Here is a 21,588-nt window from a genome sequence, read left to right on the forward strand (position 1 = left end):
TTAAAGGTCATTCAACCTACCTCCAGCACTTGCTGCAGGCGTGGCTGACCATCCACCATGGCTTGAATAATCCCGGTGAGCTGGAAGGAAAGAGAGGTAGTAGATGGGTGGAAATCCAGCGCACAGGGTCTCAATGCTGAACTGGATCCTTCCCTTCCCTTCCTGTGCTTCTCTTTTTGTGAACCTCTGCCCTGCACTGCTTTCAGTTCAGGACCTGCTGCAACCTTGGGAATAAAGTCCCAGGCCACAATGTGAACTTCTCCCATGACCACCTGCCCTGACATAGGGGTACATATCTATAAACTGACTATGGGTATACCTCAAACCTGTTTCAGGTTTCATTTTGCAAAAAATAAAATAAATTTGCATGTCATTTGTATTCAATAGGCTCAGTAACTCCCGCACAAATTACACTCTAAAGTAAATTCACCTCAGGCTTCACAGGGTTCCCGCAGCACTCAGGAATACTCCCAGGACAGGCTAGCATGGTTTCAAGTCTACCCCTGCTCTCAGTCTTGATGGCCAGCACTTCTAGTGAAGGTGTCCACCCTTCACTCTGCATCTCTGGGCCCTCAATGCCAAGTAGCCATGCGGGAAACAGAAGCCCTGTTAACCGAGGGAGAAACTCAGACAAAAAGGCTGATGGGCAGCAGGTCCTTGGAAGATGTGGCTTCATTATAATGCTGAAAAGAAGAAAAGGATTCTGGTCCTCGCTGAGTGAAACATTATTCTTAGACATGGTTTAAGTCATTTCACTTACTGTTGTAGTTTCCAAGGATCTAGTGACCACGTTAAGTGAGGACTTGATCTAGGGATCTGGTCTAGAAAATCTCTGATTCACAGGCCTATGTTCCACCCAGGTCAGGCCTAGGTTCAAACAAATGTGTTGCTTTGCTTTGTTTCATTTGGTTTTGAAATGAAAATATCCCTCAAGCATAGACCAGGGATGAACTGCCTCAAGGATCTGCAAAGGGAGGCTCCGTTCACAGACTTGGACCCTGCTGGAAAACACCACACCTGCCACACCCCTGGCTACTTCCAGAAAGAGTAGCTTCTCAGGCTTGCTTGGAACTTTTTTTTTAAGTGGGGGGGGGGGTGTGGAGGATTAAACTCCAATTAAACTATAATTACATTTAATGAATACCAAATACCCAACTCACAGAAACCGGAGGCTCTAAGAGGGAAGATTATTTTCTCATAGTGACTTACATAGAATGGTAATACACACCTTTTAGGGAAGAAATTTTCATTTTAAGAATGCTGAGTTCCTCTAGGTGGGTTTCTGTAGTTCATCAAGTCATTATTAGGTGGTATTTTAAGGAAGTGTAAGGACACAGCCACTCTATTTTATATTCCAGAAACTGTTTTTATATTAATCTGTATTTTAATTGGGTAACAGCTGCTGCCTACAGACTTCCCATGGTCTAAAAGGAAAATAAATTAGAAAGATTAACTACACTGTTGTTTCGCAAGGCTTTAACCCACAGCATGCCCACCCAGCTGGCACCTCCATACCCTTTCCTTGCTTGGGAGACCAAGGAACTGCCCAGCAGAGGGAGGGCCTGAGCTAAAGAGAAGAAAAGACAGTCCACTGAGGGCTGGGGCAGAGAGACAGGGAAGAGTCCTAGGTCAGCAGCTTTTCTCCTGGAGAGTTAAGGACTCTTCCTTTCATTTAGTCAACAACTTATTCATGTACAGCCCAGAATGCACCAGCCCCATTTGAGGAATGAAGGCTCCAGTAATGAAGAAAAACATGAAGGCCCTGTCCTCGTGGCACCCCCTCCCACGGCCAGTCAGCAGCCATGCCTGTTCGTCTTCCAGAGGCACAACCGAAGCAGGCAGTCACCCTGTGTTTTGTCCTGGGCGCGCAGGAGCCAGAGTCTGGAGAAATTTGCTGCCAATTCCAGGTCCAACATCCAGATGACTGACTACCGCTCATGCACCCTCTACTGCCCTATCTGGCCCAGTTTCTCTCCTGTTTAGTTCTTCCAGGGCTGAGTCAAATTTGCCAAGTGTGGAAATGGGGTAAGGACTATTCTAGAAAAGAGGGCCCACAGCCATTCTTACTTCGTGGAAAGCTCCAGGGTCTGTGTGGAAGTACGCTGACTGGTCTACTTCTCTTGACTCCACCAAAGGCCATTCAGAGGAGCCAAATACCCAAAGGCACCCTCACAGGAAATCAATGGCACCTTTGCCAAGAATCCTCCCTTCTGGGAGATGGAACTTAGGTCAACACCTGCGTAATCCACAAGCACATACTCTGGGCCTGAGGAAAATTACTCTGAGGAGAGATAATCACTCCACCAAAATGGAAAACCTGGGCACTGCCTGGATCTCTGTCTATGGTCTAGGGCTACCCCTTCATACCCTGGGGTCTGGGATCTCAGGGCTTTCTCATACTCCTCTCCACAATCTAGATAGCAATCTAGAATCATCAACCTGGAAGGAACCTGGTGAGCTCAGCTCCCACTCCCATTCTCTCCATCTTCCCAGACCTCCTGGAGTCCAGTGAGACATGGATAACTGTGGACATTCCCAACAGACTTAAACTCAAGCCTCAGAGACACAGGGGCTTGAGATAACAATTCAACTAAGAGGCAGTCTTCCACGGGGAGGCCTCACTCTGCTGCATTAATCCCACCAAGGATGGACCAAATTTTATCAGCTCTGTCAAGGCACTGGATGAAGAGGGGGTGAAATTTAATAAGTTTGTCCCTGTATCTGATACTGACAACTGGAGGACACCCATGAGACTTATCCAAGAACCTGTGAGGAAGAGTGAAAATTTAATAAATTCTGGGAAGTTCCACCTTAAATCTAACTTAAATCCTTCATGTTGCAGTTTAAGTCATTCCCACTTGGGTTAATATATGTTTGTAAAAAGCTTTCACATCCTCACAATGAAAGGTACTACAGCAAAGCCAAGTATTATTGAGCTGAGAACCAGAGCTCACAGGCTAAACAGAGCTCAGAGACCTTAACCACTTAAAGCAGGAGAGGTGAGAGGAAGAATTAATGTGTGCTCTGTGGCTCCTTTCACTGAGGGATTACAGATTAACTCCCGCTTCTCCAGACTCGGAAACCACAAGGCGAGAGGCTTTTGACCCTGACTGATAACGTGGCTGGCTACTGAGATTCCCTACCCACACAAGGGCTTTGTCCGGGAACGAACTGGCTTCATCATAAACACGAGCGACTACAGGAAGCAGCCCAGGACAGTCAGTGCCAATAGCACGTCAGCATCCAGCGCTTTCTCCTTTCACAGTTTATCTCCAACACAATCGTATTCTGACACCAAGACAGTTTGTTGATTACATAAGCACTTGTCTCTGGTGTGCAATCTGATAATCAGACCCACTCTTTCTCCTCAGACAAAGAGACCAATAAATCTCACCCTTTATAAGTACAGGTGCAAGACAAAGCCCTTTACTGGCATTTAGCAAAATGGGTATTTTTCTAGGTTTGTTTGTTTTTTTTTTCAATGACAACAACAATTAAAAAAAAGACTGCACATGGTCAGGGACTGTGCAGCAGCCCAGCTGTTAAGGACAGAGATCTGATGAGTCGGAGGAGAGTCTAAAGGTGGCAGGGAAAGGGCCTGGGAGGGAATGAAACACACCCCATCTGGTCCCTGTCAGAACCATATATCGAGGCAGACTATCAACTGGAACCAAGAAAGGACTCAAGAAGGCAAATAACATGTTCATTATACAGAGCAGTAAAAATAAGTGTCAGTGTGTGGGCTACAGACTCACTCAAGGCAGATTCTTCTTTCTACTGCCCAGCACTGAGCCTGTCTATCTCCCCACATAAACATGTGCTTACATGTGTGACAGCTGCACACAGAGCCCAGGGTTCTTAGGAACTATTTTGTGCAAGAGAAAAAGTTCTACCAAAGGAGTTGCTTAGGTGCAATCTGGAGGTTTGGGGTTGTTCCTCACATTTACTAATGAACGATTTCTCTGGTTGGGTGACTCCCACCCTTTACCCCTACAGACAGCTATTGCAAGGTTGGATGAGGCCTCAGAACAATGTCCTACATTCTGTGTCCATGTGTCTGTCTACAATTCCATCTGCTATGGAAATAGGCAACATTTAATGATCTGAGGTTTTCCAAAAAAGACTTCACTAACTTAAGAGTAAGTCTGTAGTTGAGTTAGGGTGGGGGAGGCAAGGTGTGGCTGAATAACTCTTTGAGAATATTCATCCACATAAGGAGAGCATATTAAGGGTTTGCTTGGTACCAGGCCCTAATGATGGACAGAGTTGGATTAGAGCTAGTTTCTTCCCACAAGGAACTCACAGTCTAGTGGGGAAATAAAGATATAATTACAATACAATGTTTTTGATCAGTGCTACGTGAGGTTGGGCACAACCCATCCGGGGGCTCAGGACAGGCTTCCCAGAGAAGGTGACGCTACGCAGAGTCCTACAGGACAGGCAGGGGTCTGAGGGAGGCGAGTAGGATCGGTGTACAGGCCGAAGGCCCCTTGTATGCAGAGGTGGATTGGAAGAGGGCAGCCTCCAGGAAAGGGAAGCAAGGTGGGGATGAAGCAGGGAGACAAGAGGCTGGACAGAAAGGAGGGGTCCAGGTCAGGGAGAATTTTGAGCTCTGGAAGCCTGAGATAAAACAGTAGACTCTGCCCACAGAACAGGCTTCAAAACAAGAATGCAACACCACCATGTCTACAAGCCCCCAAATTATGTATGTATGTCCTCAGGTAAAACTTTCTAGAAAAATGAAATATAACTTTCATCAGTCTAACAATCCCAACTCCTCCTCCACCCCCCCACCTCACCCCCCCCAAAAAAAAAATAGTAGCCCTGCTCTGAAAATCATCTGTTTTCCCAAGACTCTCAAGCATCTACTCCTGCCCAGGGCCAAGTTCCAACAGTGCTCAGTTCTGTACCAACACAGGCTGTGACCTTCCAAAACTTGGGCCTGCCTGTCTACACCAGGCAACATTGCTGAAACTGGGACTCCCCCAAAGAGGAGAGGAAAAAAGAGGATATTACACTTCCAGGCAAGTGCACGGCTCAGGTAACTGGCTGGTTTAAAGAAAGTCTTCCTTCCCTTCCCATAAGGAAGGGGTTTTTTATCATTAAAAATGGTGATTTTTCAAAAAGTGCAAAAGGGGCAGATTAGCGCCCCCTGGTGGTATAGGTAATTCACAGGAGAGGGGTATGGGCTGGGGAGGGGGTGGGGTGGGAAGGACACGCTGTCAGGACAGTGGACCCTAGAGGGAGCAAGAACTTCAAAATCATTCATTGGAACAAGCACCAGAAGAGACTAGACTGACTGCCTGTAATAAAAGGCCACCTGGGTCAGGCAGCAAACCCCGGAGCAGTGCTTGAGACTTCACATCTGGCCTAAGTCAGCCTCGGAGCTATTGAGCTCTCCAGGCAGTGGCAGGTAGGCCTATCCCCAGCCTCCTCCACGGCAAGGATATTGTTTATGGATTACTCAAGAACTTCTTTCTTATTTCACTCACATGTACAAAGTACATCTTTAAATGATGGCACAAAGAATCTTAAGCCCCAAATTCTTAAGAGTCCAGAAATACTCATGCTTTCCCATCACTTCTGCTGCCACACATGTTTGACCCATGTTTCCATGGAGGAGAGCACGACATGACACACCATGGGGAAAGAGGCCACAGAAGGCAACTCCATGGAATCCTGAGAGTCAGAACGCCGAGGGGCTCCTCCTCTTTGTCAATGGATCTTGAGAGCCTTTAGCAAACATTAAAATATCAGCAGATCCCAGTTTTACAGCCTGCAAAATGGGGCCAACACCAAACTGATGCCAAGGTAACCAAGTACAGCAGCAGCCTAAGATACAGAGGAGGCCGTTTCAGCATTGGCCAGGCTATCCTCATCCTGCACTTTGCACTGCCCTTGTCTTTCCTTGGTGATGGAGTAAGCTTCCCACAGCTCAACTGATGCTTCATGAAGGGCCACATTGCTCAAAAAACAGAGAAACATTGCCAGAAAGCTAAGCCATAACCATAACCTAAGCTAAGCCATAACCTCCCTTTCCCTATCCCTGAGATTTTACCTCTTGTGAAAGAAGCCCTAAGAGAAATGGAACTGGAAAGAAATTAACCCCACAAGTATCCCCAAATGCCTAGTCACTTGGAAGGGCAGAGATTATAAGGGAGGTAAAATGTTGAGGAAACCTGGAACAGATTGTGCCACTGATCTCTGCAGCCCCCCGAGGGCCATAGTGGCCCAAGCAGAATGTCAAACTTCGTAAAAAGCTGAGTCCAAAAATAAGACCTAAGCCTTCCCTAAGTGGCATGGATGAAGCACCAATGATCCAAAAGCTCCAGTCCCAGCAGCCCTTGCTGCCCAGGTCCAGGACCCTTACCTCTGTACAGAAGGGAGTAAGCTGTGGATGGACTACAGGCTGGACGTACATGTGAAAGGTAGACTCAATTTCCATGGTCTGGCCATTTAGCTTCAGGATGGGGAACTCAATAATTTCCTAGAATGGCAAAGATAGAGAAAAGACAGAACATGTTTTTTAACCAGACATTTTAGAGAGTAACTCAGAGTCAAGAATGAGGGATTGTTTTGGACTCATTAGCTCCTGCCAGGACAAACCCAAGACTGAGTGAGATGCTGCCAGTTTAGCCACTATCCTACCCCTCCCATTGTTAAATATATCCTCAAAGCTTCCAGGGACTGGACACACGCTCCATCCCCATTGTCTCTGGAGAAGGGAAGGAAGGCAGCAACACAATCTCTCCCAGTTTTCCCAACCAGTTCTCCAGCAGAAGCCTACTCACTCAAGTCCCTAAAGTACCTCTCTCCCTTCCCCTTGCCCAGGTTCCTGCCCTGGAATAGGTCTGTGTCTCCAGCCCTAAGACCAAAGCAGATTTCAGCAAATGAAGTTTAAATGGAACCAATGAGTTTCTTCATTTCAGAAAAAAAAAAAAAAAAGATAAATAAATAATAAACAAAGCCAAAGGAGATACTAAAGAGAGAGAGAAAACTGAGTAAGAGTAATAGGAGCTAGAGCCTCCCACCTTCCTTTCAGGCAGCACGCCCTCCCCCAGCCAGTCCCCCCCCCCCCCCACCGCTTAGCCAGCCCTTCCCAGTCCACTGGAACGTAATGGAAGAGAAGGAGGAGGAGTGACAATTTGTTTGGTGTCTCTAAGATTAATTTGTCTCCGTTATTTAATAGAGATGCACAGCACCAAGGTCCTGGTGTGCAAACAGGCTTGCAGAACGCTGGCTGTGCAGCATGCCTCATACATCGCTCCTGGGAAGGGAGGAACGCACCAGAGGGGGGAGAGGGCAGGAGAGAGCACACGCGCACCAGAGAGAAGAGGGAAAGCGAGGAGAGAGAATAAAAAAAATTATTGCTTTTTAATATTCAAAAACAGTTTGCAAAATTTAATCAAAGCAGAGGAAAAGCTAACATTTTTACCACTTTGACATTTTTATTAGCGCTTTCATAAATTTTTAAAACATGAATGGAATTAGTTTACAACACAAAAAAACTGCCCTGAAAACATCTGGAAGAGACAAATAGGAAATAATAAAAAAAATAAATAAAAGCAAAATCCTCCGAGTAAAATTAGCATGTGGAAAAGGCCTCCACTGCAGAGAGAGAAGGGGGGCTTTGCCCACTCAGTGGCCCCAACAGTTAGCTCCAGTGGCATTCCTACCCCAGGCCCCGTTCCAGAGAGGATGTTTCCAGTACCATTAAAATCAAGGCAAACTGGTTTCTCCAGGGGTAGCCTGGAGCAGCAACACAAAAGCTGTTGACCCCCATCTGGACTGGGAAGACAGCAGGAAGACAAAAGGAGAAAGAGCCAATGTCCTTGATTTCCCAGGGCAGCCAGGTGTCCTTTCCCCCCAAAAACATACCTGCTACTATTGCGCTTGGTTTTAGGGCATCTATTTCAATCCAACACATCACAGAGGCCTCAAGAGCAAATGAAGGCAGTCAGATTTCATGCCAGAGAAATTCAAAGGTTCTGGGTTGATCCCCAAAGACTGAAGCTGACAGAAACCCTGAGAGAAGGGCAGAAAAGCTGCAAGGCTGAGGTGGAGGGGGCTCCTTAGACTAGGTGATACCTCTCCTTTCAGGCAAAGGGAGGTGGGTATTTACCCCTCAGTTCCCTGGGTCTCTCATTCCCCGCAAGGCACTACCAACAAGGCCAGCCAAAGGAGAATTTTGCTCCGAAAAAATAAAGCTGAGGCACTCACACACAAAGTATACATTGATCTCCCTGAAAATCAAACATCCAAGATTCCCAAGAGCTAACCCTGAGGTGGAGCAAATCTGCCGCTCTATCCTTCCTCTCCCACTAAGTAGAAGAAACACTTCCCCAACAGAAAGAGCTCCACAGCCGGTGAGTTAGGCTGCCGTGGTGTCTAAGGAAACAAATACAGCTAGCTCTTCACTAACAATGTTAGCTGGGCCCACAATGAAATTTAACCTGTGACACAACTGTACTTTTCATTTAAACTTTCATTTGGGGAGAAGCAGTGTTTGGAGACCTGCAGTTTGTCCTGCTAATAAAGACAAGTGTTGGGACCTTTAAGGATGCCATTCATCTCTGGCTTTTATTAAATTCAATTTTCTTAAGCCCATGATACATTATGAAATTAGGAGTTGACATTCCTCTGGAAACAAAAATATCTATCAAATGTAAATAGAAAAAAACCCTCTATTACCAAGAATTTATGACTTAAAGTTGATCTCTTTCCACTTTTTTACAAGCACATGGTTTGTTTTAGATATCTGAAATGTTATTATAGATCTAGAATTTCATTAGTATTTATTATACAATACTAAGCGCTTCAGCTCCCACTCTGACCAGCACAGAGTCAGCAACCCCTGTAGGTTCTCTGAAAACTTAGTCTTAGGTTTCCCCACTGAAATTCAGTATTCAAACTTTCCCGCTGCTGCTGGCTTCCTCAACTTAGAACTATGAAGTCAACCTAAGAACTCACACTCAGTGTCACCTTCCCAGCCAGTGGGCACAAGCCAGCTTCAGCTCCATGCAGAAAGAGGTATAAATTCCTGAAATGGCCAGGGGCCCAAAGCCCAGCACACAGCAGACTGGCCTATCATAAACATACCTCTCCAAGACTGCTGGCCCATCAGCCAGGCCTCCTCCCCAAGACCACAAAAAGGGACTTTCAAGGAACAGTCTCAGAATACGACTTTGCAGGAACCCTTCCTCCACACCATCAGCAGCTGTTGTCGACAATGAGCTTGACGCTGGCATATTCACATGAGCCACTGAGGATGCAGAAGAGGAGCTGCTGATAGAAGACCCTCTGGGGAACCAGAGCAGAGAGAATCTCACTTAGGGACTTCGTGCCTTTCCATTTAGCCCAGCTGTGGCCAGAACTTCAAAATACAGACCACCAAAGGTACATTTATGGAAGGGCAGGCCCAATCTGTACTAAGTTGGAATCACTCTTCAGCCTGGGCACTTGGGCTATGCCAAACACTTCAACAGTTTTTGGCTGATAATTATCACAGCGGTAACCCCAAAGCTGTGGGTTGATCACAGTAATATCAATGCAGGAGCTTATAAAGATGTGTCTAGGGCCAGTTGCTCAGGAAGGGAATTGTTATCCATGCCCCCTCTTTTCCCTTCCCTTAATTTTATCACTCCCCTGGGAAGATGTTTTCTTAGGAACAGTTTTTAGGGATAGTTGAGGGTTGGCTTGTATAAAGGTATCACCAGGAAGAGAGAAGAATCAGTTTGTATGTACCAGTCCTCTTCTTCACCCCCACTAACAGTTTTACAATTTCTTACTTTGGTCTGCTATTTACATTCAATTAAATTATCTGAGACTCTTTCTAGTATAGGACATCATTAGGTGCTAGAGTGGGATTCAGAGATAAGATGTAGTCTCTGCTTTGGAGAAGTGGGCAGAAAAGATAATTGAACAAATAATGAACAACGCACTATGATAAAGATCTTAGTGGAGGAACATACCAACTACTATGCTTTTCAGTTTACAATGTATTTTCAAACACATTTCCTTATATTACCCTTATTAATCCTGGAAGATGGGTCACATCATCATTATGAGGTCATAAACCAATACTATTAAGCACCTACTATTTGTCAGCAGGGGCTGGGTGTAGACCCAGAGACAAATATAATGAGATATGGCTCCTTTCTCACCTGTGAGGGAGAAAGGAGTTCACCTCAACATTCTAGGAGACACACAGAAAATGGAGTCATTTCATTCCTTCTATTTATTGTTTTCTACGTGATATGACACTCTGATAAATGCTCAGTAGGGATGATCTCACTGAATCTCCTAATAACACACAAGGTGGGAATCATTACTATTCCTATTTTACAGATAAAGTTCCCAAAGAAGTTGTCACTTGCTCAATATGAGGCAATATGAGGCAGAGTTAGGACTCCAAATGGGGAAAATGATACTTAAAGAGAGTAGGACTAGCGGCTTTCCGTATCTGAAGGGTCAAGAAAGATCTGATTTTTTTAGTCTGGAAGGTTATCCTCAGGGAGCTTGGTCTTCTAACTCCTAGGAAGAGGAGCTGCTCTCAAATTACAAGAGCAATGAATGCACATTCTCCAGGCAGAGTCCTGGAGGGCTGCTACTGAAAAGCCCCCACTAGGGCTGTGGTGACCCTGCTCTGGCCTCTGAGCTGAGGGAGGGCCAGAAGCAGGAGACTTTAGGTTGCATCTCCAACACCCAGCTCCTTCCTAGCACACAGACCTCACTTTCTCAACTTCTGTTCAATAACCATGAAGGGCTTCATACATGGCTAGATAGAAGCCAAGCACATGGCTCTAACAGAAGACACCACTTTCACAGAGCTCTCCATAGGGCCATGAAAGTGAAGTGATCTGCCTAAGGGGACAAACATGATAAGGTAGAGCCAGGATTCGAATCCAGGAGTAGAACACTCCAGTGCACTTTCCACCAGGTCCACTACCTCTCATCCCTCAGAGCTATACTCACTCCCCACCCCCATGCTTTCTGTTTGTCTGGGACCCTGTTTTCTGGGAACACAGAGTCTTCCATGCTGAAACTGGTATGCCTGGTCACCCAACAACATCCACAAGCCCCTGCAGGCTAGGTTGTCCACAGGTGGAGCATCATAAACTCAAAAGGCTGGTCTGCTGATGGTGGAATAGCACTGGTCCAAACTTGATAACTAAGGACAAAGTCTCAGAACTTGAATTTTTTTAAAGTATCTATGGTTCCAAACCTATTATACCTGTTATCTTCCTCAATAAAATGCCAGCTACAAATTCTGATGTGTGGGTTTTTTTTTTTTTTTAAAGTGGAAGAAAGATTAAAAAAAGAAAAAAAGAGGCGCCAAGTAAATATTCTTTACTTTTTTTAAAATTTATTTTATTTTTATATTCCCCAATATTCTTTACCTTTTTAAGTGACCAGAGGTTTAAGTTGGAGCAGAGCTTTTAAACACAACTGCTTTCTAATTGCTCAACTAGGAACCCCAGTGATTTTTCTGATAAACCAGGGACAAAAACGGAACAGCATTTCAAATGAAACTTCACACCCTCAATTAGTAGATTACAAGAAATAGAAGTGTAGGTTGCTTTCAGGATATTCCAACAGTTTTCAACTAAAATATCTGCAGTGATAAGATTATATCAGAAGACAGAACAACAGAAGGATTTTAAGTAGAAGGGACCTTAGATCAGACTGTTGGAATTTCTAGACAATGAGACAGTGGTTTTAACAATGTAGGGTTCTTACAGACCTTTTCTCCAAAGCCCAGCTTTTCCTTTACCTGAGCTGATGTTGCTGTGTTCCTGTCTGAAATCAGGGTATGATTAGGGCATTTTTCATGGCTTTCCCCTCTCAGTCTAGGAATTGGAATTCCTTCAATTTAGAAACAGTGACAACTTATCTATCCCTTCCCTCCATCCTCTGAAGAAAACTCCAAAAAGCATGCACCTTTGCATAGAGAGGTTCGGTAAGACCTAAGAGCAACATCATCAAACCAGGAGGTAGAAAAATAGTGCCTGACAAGAACAGGGGTTTTACCCAAATATTTGGTTTTTGGATAAAAGTCTCATGCAGAGGTGGACTCATTCTCCAAAGGATTCAGGAACCTCCTGGCCACAGGGACGAGGGGAGGTTAGAGGGATAAGTGAGGGCAACACTCGGCAAAGAACAGGACATGGTTTCCTTAACAGTTTTTCCCTTGCAAAAAAAAAAAAAAAGACATTTTATGCACAAGGAGCTTATTTCTTAAACAAACACTCGTGGTTTTGATTTACACCACAGCCTGCTCCTAAATAATTTATGGCGGGTTAAATTTATTGCCGAGCCCTGGCTGGCTGCAAATTCGAATTGCCAAATAATTAGATTTTAGGGCAAAGCTTATAAATTACCCGTCGATTTGTCCGGACTTGTTTGTCAGTTGCTTTGTGCTTCGGGTCATCTTTGGCATTTGGCTGTTTGGGTTTTAATTGCTGATTTACACTTTGACAGATGAGAGCTGATGCTCAAAGTTTCAGGACAAGGAAGGGTAAAAAAATCAGAGCTTTAAAAGGCTGATTTTTCACCTACGCGTCCCTCTTCACCCATCCCCACAGACCTCAAAGCAATTAAAATGTAGAAAAGAAGCTGAAAATAGACACTGCTATTCTTTATTTGGTGGGGGGGCAAAGTGAATTACTATAATTCACTTTTACTGAAATCTGAATTTTTAAAAATATATATATATAATGCCAACAAATACAGGAGTTCAAAAGTCTTAGAAACTGCACCCTCATCCAGGAGTGTACATGCCTGTGTACGTCTATGTGCACATGACTGAACCAGTCTCAGTTCAAACATTTCTAGATACTCAGTGGTAAATAACTTGAGATATTAGTGGCCTCTGTGAAGCTGACCCTTCAAGATGGTAACAAGTGATATCTCTGCAGCTACCTTACATATGTATTTGTCATGAAATTAATTTAAACAAACCTCAGGTTGTGTGCAGGAGAGGTTCCCAGAGGCAGCACTAAGGAAGGGCATGGAAGTGGAGGGGTGCCAAGTCTAGCTTACCTTTCCAGAGGAAGGAAAAACTCTCCATGGCTCTGTCCACTATGTGGATAGAGGGCCTGAAGGCTTTTTTCCAGGGGCCTGTGCTCCCTGGAAAAACAGGGTATGCCTCCAACCACCTGCTGTATCCCAACAGCTTACAGAAGCCATGAGTCAGAATAGCATGAAGTAATCCAACCAGTACATACACAGAGGAATTACATGCCGGACACTGTTCTTAGCACTTACGTATCACCCTCCCATAGTCCTCTAAAGATTGGTACTATTGTTAACCCCATTCTGCCAATAAGACAAGTGAGGCACAAAGAGCACAAGTAACTTGCCCGAGGTGAGTCATACTGCTGGGAGGTGGTGGAGACTAGAATCAAATTCAGAGGACAGTTCTGGAATCCATGCTGTGAACCACTCTGCTATGTTATGTTCATCAGAGCAGCCTCCACCTCAGCTCCTCTCATGGACATCCAGAGTCTACACGCTGGGACACAAGCACGTGCAATCAAAGCCTATTTAGCTTATCGCCCAACAAGGTGGGTAAAGGTCATGTCATTTGTTTGGGATAACAAGAAGAGTTAGGCTTGGTTAGAACAAGACCACTTTCCCAGTCAATGCACTAAATATCTACTAGCTGGGGACAAAGAGGTGGAATGAGTAACAGGTGATCAAGATGGGCCCAGGCCCACTGAAGTAGCAGAGTCCTGATCAGGCAACTTGTATAGGAGCCCAAGGAAGCTGGCTGGTTTTCTGGGCCTTGCTCAGTAATCTTCATCCTCAGCCCCAGGCTGCTGGTCTCTTCACAGAAGTCTCCAACCCAAGGACCAGTTTGTAGATTTCCTGATCCCTGCCTACACCTGACGGCCAGATGTGAGACAGGGAAACAGCCGTGCTGGTGTGTCAGTAATTTTAAAAATCACTGACCAGTAAACAAGCAATAGACAGATTGACATCCTGCCTACATGCACTGAACATTTTTTTCACACATTGGCTCATTTTATGCAACATTTCTGTAGGGCAAGCAAGAATTACTGCCCTACTTTATTGATGAGAAGGTTCAGGTGGCCTGTGGTTCTCAAAGCATTTTCCCTCCTAGGCAGCATCCCATTACCTGGGAACTTATTAGAAATGCAAATTCTTCACTCCACCTCAGACTTTCTGAATCAGAAACCCTGATGGGGATGCACGGAGTCAGTTTGTTTCAGTTCGTCCTCCAGGTGCTTTTGATGCTTGCTGGTTTGAGAATCAGTGGTCTAGACCATCCAAACAGTGTTTTTCAGACTTAAGTTACCTGAAGATCTTCTCAAATTACAGATTCTTTTTAGCACTGTGGAAGGGTCTAACAAGCACCCAGGAGATGAGGATGCTGCTGGTTCTCAGACCACACTTTGAATAGCAGAGGTGTAGTCTGGTGACCAACTCCTTATCACAGAAATACTGACCTAGAATTGAGCCCACACTCCCAACTCCTCTCAGAGCAAACCCTCACTCTGCCCACTTTCAAGCACCTGGGGCAAGCCATTTAGCTCTGCCAACCACCCTGGCTCTTGCCACCAGACATTTCATTCTCCAAGAGCCAGGGCAGAAAAGCTGGCATGTCACATCCCAAAACTTTATAGATCAAATTGGCGCATCTCTGGTAGGGAAGTGGGCAGACTTCTTGTGGCAAGACCTTCTCCCTTAGGGAATAAAGTCGAGACCAGGGCTCTGGCTACCCACAGAGCACTCGTCACACTAGTCTCTACACAAAAACACCTTCTTTCTGTCCAAACAAACCAAAAAGCACAGTTGGATATCTCTCCTCTAAAAACCACTTGTTATCGGCACGAGCCAGGAGCGTCTCTGGTCTATTTTGGTTCCTGAGAAAAGGCCTAAAACTCGCCACAAATCTGGAATTGGATCACAGTAAATCCTACAATATCCTGAAGCACCAAGATGGGGACTCCTGACAACATTACCAAGTACCACGTTCTTCACCATCACCATGAACTTCCTTTAAGGCCTTCCCCAGCATTTTTCTCTAGTCTTCTAAAAATGGCAGGTGTCAGCCCATTCATCAGTCATTACTTCCTCCACCCCCAACTAACTACCAATGCCTTTCAGCTGGCCTTTCATTCTAATGCGATTAGTCCGGAAAGCTCTCCCATGAACAATGCAGACATAAGAGTGTGGTTCTCAAGCTCATTTTGTGCCCAGCCCATCTAAAAGCTACAACACATTCCCATCATCACCACCTTAGCCCAACCCACTAACATCTCTTCCAAAGAATGCCTCCTAGCCAGTTTCCCTACAGCCATTTTTAACCTCTTGTAATACCTTTCCCTCCATTCCCTTGAAGCTTGCAAATCTATTTCTGTCCTCTTTCACTCAACAATATAGTGACACTTCCTATTCTGGCTCACTAACTTTGCCCCCAACCTCACTGTGGACTCTGCATGCCACTTTACTTTCGGCAACATCAGCATCTCCAAATAAGAGCCTTTGCCAGCACTTAGCCTTCAGACCAGTCCTTGGCTGGAAGGACCTCCCCAGGACTGGACACTGACCACAGCACTGTATGGAGGTGAAGCGTTCATATAACAGATCGGTTTTGCAGTCCAAGACCCAGTTCTCCCACTGGCCTACTATAAACAGGGATAGGACCAAAACAGCAGCTCATTCCAAGGTACCGCTACTTCAGATTAAAAACTACTCTGATGTCTAAGTCTACTTACCTCCTTTCTGATTCTCTCAGCACCTAACAGGACTTTGCCCATGATAGCACTCAACATACACAACCCTTTCTCTGCCTGTTCACCCTGCTGCTACAGACCTCCCAGCCTGGAGGGGGGTGTGGGGGTGGGAGTTAGTGTCAGTCTGGGAAACTCTTGTTTCAGGCTTTTAGGCTGTGACTCAATTTTCATGGCTAAAGCTCAAAACTCATCACGTAAATGTATGACTGTGGGGGCTTTTTAAGTATTGTGAACACCCAGGATAAGAGAATAAAAAATAATCATCCCAATGGCATCTTAATCAAAATGATGCAGGACCCTTTTTCCCAACAAGACACAGAGATAGAGAAAGCATCTACTAATATCAGTTTCCTTATGTCAAATGACTGAGATCAGTCTACAAAGTAAGAAATGTAATCAACAGAGAAGGGAGGAAAAACAAGACAGGATGGGGGAGGGGAGAAGAGAAGCCTATGGATTTCTCCAAAACAACCCCTTGGATTTCACTCCCTCCCCCAAACCCCTTTCCAGCCTGCTGGCTTTCTTTCTGTGCACCTGTTGCTGCTGCTGGGAGGGAAAGCTCAACTCCCACCCCCACCTCCCAGGTATCTCTGCTCTAGCAAATCCTCCCTTGTTACCCAGGTTCTCCTGCTTCTTCATTAATCCTTCTACTCTTCTCTCAGGGCTAGTCTGTCAGCTGTTTATCTGTTTGATGAGTGTAAACCTCCCCGGTCCTTAGATGGTTGGTCTTCCCACGGGATGTCGAACAGATCCAGATTCAAAAGCCCAGTACTTCTGGGGGAGAGGGCTGTCATGTCACTCTCCAGTCTATGCCCCTCTCTTGAGACCCAGCAGCTGAGGTATCAGATCCACCCTCCCAGACAGTGCCTCTGAGCCTACATATTTCTACCTTGACCCTCACCCTTCTTGCCCACATTTTACTGGATAAAATTCTCTGACACCTCTTCTAGCCCTCATACTCTCATAGCACCCCATTAAAACGTTCCGGCTTAAATGTGAGGAATACAAAATAACTGACACAGATAATCCTACTAAGTGAACAATGAAATATTTGCCAGGTTCACAGTCTTTATTTCTCTCTCTTCCACATTTCCAACACTCCCACAACCAAGCCTGCAGTCCAGGTCAGTTTTCTGAGTCTTTGGCTAATTCATGCTGGCTTACTCTATGAGCACCTGCCAACAGTTCCGAAAGGCCTCATGCTCTCTTCAGCCCAAGTTTCTCAAGACAGGAAGCTTATGTGACCTCTCCCCCTACACGGTGAGCAGGGTGAATCATTCCCCTTTGTGCCCCCAAGAACTTAACCGTGTGAGGGTAGTTTCCATACAGCTTAACAGTGGTTACACACATGTCTACCCTCCTAGACTATGAGCGCCTTGAAGGTAGGGATCATTTCTTCCTTGTCTTCCTATGCCCAGCACCTAACACAGAGCTTGAAGTTGCTATCCAAAGACTAAAAAGACATCTTTTCATTGCCCCTAAGGTGGTTACCATGAGGTTCTTCTCCATTCTTTTGCTCATTCGTTGGTTTTGTCATGTCCAACAAAAACTTTTAAAAGGCAGCTCAGTGTCACTGTTAGTTTACAGTCCCTGATTTCATTCACCATTTATCAATGGCCCTATTCTTTAGAGCTCTTCCCCACCACCAACCTTAGCCCAGCATCTCACAAAATCTGCATTCCAACAGCTGTCTCAGCCCTGGGGAGGCCACCAGGATAATAAGAGGCTGGGGGAGGGGGGAGGGCAGGGAGAGAATGTTTCCTGATTTGCACTAAATTATGTGGTGATTTTGTTACTAGTGACCCAGTGCTCCCCAAGGGAAGTTTCTGGTCCCACCCCCAGGCAACTCCATAGCCTAACTACACACAGTGGCAGCTAAAAGGTACAAACCCTGGGGAAGGTAGAGAAGCAGTCTGAAAAGAGCAAATAAACCCACTTCGATCTGCCTCTGCTATGCCAAACACACAAGGCAGCACCACCATGCATCAGTGCTCCACTCCCCAAGATGTATATTTTACTTCCACATTGCTATGTCTGCTCTAAATAAAGAAAGGCCCTTCGGCTTTCACGTGAAGTTACATCAGGGCCAAGACCCAAACACAGCAAATGCTTGTTCCCATTCAGGGAGCAACAGTGAGAGGCACAGTGAGAGTCCGGGGAGGCCCAAGCTTATGAGGGACCACCAGGACACAGCAGCCTGGGGAGGATGGGGGCTTTGAGGGGAGACATCATATTTATGGTAGCCGCAACAAAAAGACAAAAGAGCCTCGGGAGCTGCCCCATTCCCACCACCATCACCGGCCACCAAGAGAGGATTTCATTTATGGTGACCCTGGAAGAAGAGATGTATTAAAGCAGAGATATAACTAAAAGGAAAGGCAATAATTGGTCTGATGGGCAGAGGAAAAATTATTCCAGGACTCGGGAGCCTGTACGAGAACACTTACAGCTTACACAGTCGTCATAACTCAGCCCCCTCAAGCATTTTGTGCTCTGCTTATGGTGTTAACTTTAATGTCTTAACATATAATACCATCCGCACTAACACAAAATACTACACACGCCAGATGAGGCTGAGTTATAGTTGCTGTGGGAAGCATAACTTTGAATTTCCTGATTTTGGTGCATTTAATCTCAACCATAATGTTACATTAACGTCGGTTTTGCATTTCATTTCCCAGTTTAGAAGAATAGCACCAGCGCCTTTGCCTGTCTGTATAGAAAACAGTGCAGGCTGACTGGGGCCCCAGGCAGAGGGACCACAGCCCAACAACTGGGCTCTCCCACTAACAGGCCTGCCTGGAGGAGCTCCATCAACTACGACGGGGAGGGCAGGGTGGGTCCTCTCTCTAGGGAACTGCCTTCCCATCCACTTGGAGTGTGCAGGAACCAAGGGTAGAAAAAAGGAAAGAAGCTGAATATGGAACAAGAACAGTGCATTGGGTCGCAGGAAGGGGGGAGGGCAGCCCTGCCTCTCAGTCTTGAATGGAGAAGGGAATCAATAGAGTTTGATTTGTAAAAATCTTAACCAATTTCCTGTAAAGTTTTCCAAAATGTCTCTCTCACAAAAGACTAATAATGATGTGCCAGCTCTAAGTCATACTGACATCCTACAAATGCCTCTTCTACATCATTCCTCCTCTTGTCACCATCAACCCTCCCCCAGCCCTGCCCTCCCAAAATAACCCAGCATCTGGACAATTTTCTATAAAAGAGAAACTCCTTTACTCATAGTTCTAACTCAAAATGCAGATGGAGTCTTTTCAAGGGTTCCTTTAAAAAAAAAGAAAAGAAAAAAAGCCCCCGTGGACAAAGACCAAACACTAGAAAACCTCAACCTCAAAGGTCATTTTTCTCCAAAGTTATGGGCACTGGAATACAGATGAGAAGGGAAACAGTCCGCAGGGCTGATGTGAGCTGTGAGAAAGATTGCGCCCAGGGATCTGGCGGAAGCCAGAGGGGTCTCAGGGAAGGAGGGTGGCAGCAGGCAGGACATCTGCTCCCAGATGGGGGGAGCTAGGCTGCCCCTCCCCGGCTGTCCAGACAGCCGAGGTTACTTCCTCCTCCCCAGGTGCTGTGGCCTACACCTCATTTTCCTCACTTACATTTGCTTTGGTCTTTACTGAACACGGAGGTGGTGAGAGAAATTGCCCTCGGGTTAAAGATGCACAATTAAAGATCCCACCAAAGCTTTCAGGCTGCTCCCTGGGCCTTGAGGTCGCAACAGCCATCATTTGATGCACATCCACACCAAAATGAGCAACAAAACTCCTGCGAGGGAGGACAAAGGAGCCACAATTCTCCTAAAAGCAGATAAAAACCTACTTCTCTATCAGGAAACAACTCCTAAAGCAAGAAAGGAATCTTGTTCCTCAAAATTAGAAACTCTTAAAGCATTTTAAACCACCTACAGTAACATGTAAGTGAAAAAAAATGTTTTCAAATGAAAAGCAGTCTCACACTCAACCAATACCTATCATGTTAATCTGAATTGCAACATGTAAAACAAAATGAGTGCAAAGCCCAGAAAGTGAAAGCCTATTACTGGCAAACCGACCACTCCAGTTTCACCTAGCTGAACAAAGTACAAAAATAAACAGTAAAAATGATGACAAATGGAAAATACCAGATGTTTTACCATGTTTATAACTAACATTATTACTCACCCAAGTACAACAGAACTTACACCTGTTAGTTTTTCATGATGGCATTCCTTTAGGATAGTCCCAATAAGCTGACTCAGGGACTTCTGAAAACCAACAAAAGGTGAAAGAAATGGACCTCACGCCAAGCCTCCAGATAGGCCCTGGCCCTGGCCCCAGCCCCAAACCTGTTTCTGTCTCCTATACACCTGAGGGGTAAACATACTCTGGTAAGACATGTACCATGCAGAGGCCTGGAACACTGAAAGCTCCTGGGAGCCTGCAGAACAGCAGGGAAGCTGGGATGGCTCTGATCCACAGTCCCACACCCATTCCCAGGGGGCACGCAGATCTGGCCCATAAAGTATCCCTGTCAAGTGGACAGATGTCAAATCATTCTGATACAGCACTAGGGAAGAATAATCTAACTTGTACATTCTAGTCCTTTTCCTGTCTTATGTAGAAATTCATTGCATCCCAAATCTCAATCTTTCCTCCTTCCCTTTAAGTTCAATTTTGTCCTTATTAAAATAAAGAGCAAGTTGGGCCTCCCTGGTGGTGCAACGGGTTGAGTGCCACGCTGTGACGCTATCTACAGTCTCGCAGCACGGGCCAGGGAGATACCCACATGGTGCGCGCCTGCTGCTCCTCTCAGCAGTGTCTTCAGTCCATCTGCCTGTTCTTCTCCCTGCTCTGTCTCTGGTAAATTCTCTCACCCTCCCACGCCTCTGGTCTGTACACCAGTTCTTGTATAAATAAATAGATCTTTAAAAAAATAAAACAAAGAGCAAGTTATTATACTCCTTGAAACAATTATTCCCATACAATGAACTTATGTAGCCTGGACAAGAAACTAGTCATTAAAACTATATTTGATTTATTTTCTTTCTTTTGAAGCCCTGTTTTTGCACCTCTAATGATTTTTGCTCCTCTTATCCTGAGCTTTTCCAAAGATTCCACTGCTCTTGTTGGCCAGAGAACCTAAAAACAGAGATCCCAGAAAAAACCTGACCTATGATGACCTCTGCTGAAGGACACTGTCCTATCTGGAACTGACAACTTCATCAACCCAACTTCCAGGTTTTCTCTGAATCCTATCAGGATCAGGATCCTGCTACCTGCAAACTTCAGAGAAGATTTCTTTTTTAAAAGGGAGAAGGGATAGTTTAAGCTGCCACTAACAACAAATCTCAAGTCACTCCTAAGCTTCCCATCCCTTCCTTGCTGAGAGTGGTCCAATGGGTAGTCCACTGGAGTTGTCTGGTCCCAAGTGCACCTTCCTACCTGTTGATCACAGCATTGTGGAGGCTTAATGAAGTAGAGATGCATTACATTTATCACTTGCCCTAGATCCACTCAAATCTATCACTATGTCACAGCAAGAAGTTAGATTGATCTGACAGGATTTGCTCTTCTTCACAAACCCATGTAAGTTATTACTCAGTACCCTATGCTCTTCCAGCTGTTTGCTGATTGATTATCTGACGATCAGGTCAAGTATCTTCTCTGGAATCACAGTAAACTAACGGGTCTATAATTTCCAAGATCATTCGTATTCCCCTTTTAAAGATAAGCAAGACAGCAAATGCTTCTTCCAGAGTTCTCTAAAGCAACAGCTAATGCTTAGCTAATAATGAACCAGGGCAGCCAATTCCTTAAGTGCCCTTGGAATCACATCATCAGGG

The 21,588-nt window shown here is 45.3% G+C and overlaps 1 protein-coding gene across 6 annotated transcripts in view; it reads right to left on the minus strand.

Moving 5' to 3' along the window:
* ERI3 (ERI1 exoribonuclease family member 3) overlaps positions 1-21,588 on the minus strand; it is a gene marked incomplete at both ends in the record, with an annotated part of 123,041 nt that overhangs the window by 85,795 nt on the left and 15,658 nt on the right. For all 6 annotated transcript variants that reach the window (XM_084242912.1, XM_084242911.1, XM_084242910.1 and 3 more), the window contains 2 exons: positions 21-80; positions 6,371-6,487. In XM_084242912.1, coding sequence (XP_084099038.1) covers positions 21-80; positions 6,371-6,487 — 177 coding nt within the window. The remainder of the gene's footprint in view (positions 1-20; positions 81-6,370; positions 6,488-21,588) is intronic.

The sequence above is a fragment of the Talpa europaea genome, assembly GCF_964194135.1.
Source record: "Talpa europaea genome assembly, chromosome: 9".
NCBI classification, from domain to species: Eukaryota; Metazoa; Chordata; class Mammalia; order Eulipotyphla; family Talpidae; genus Talpa; species Talpa europaea.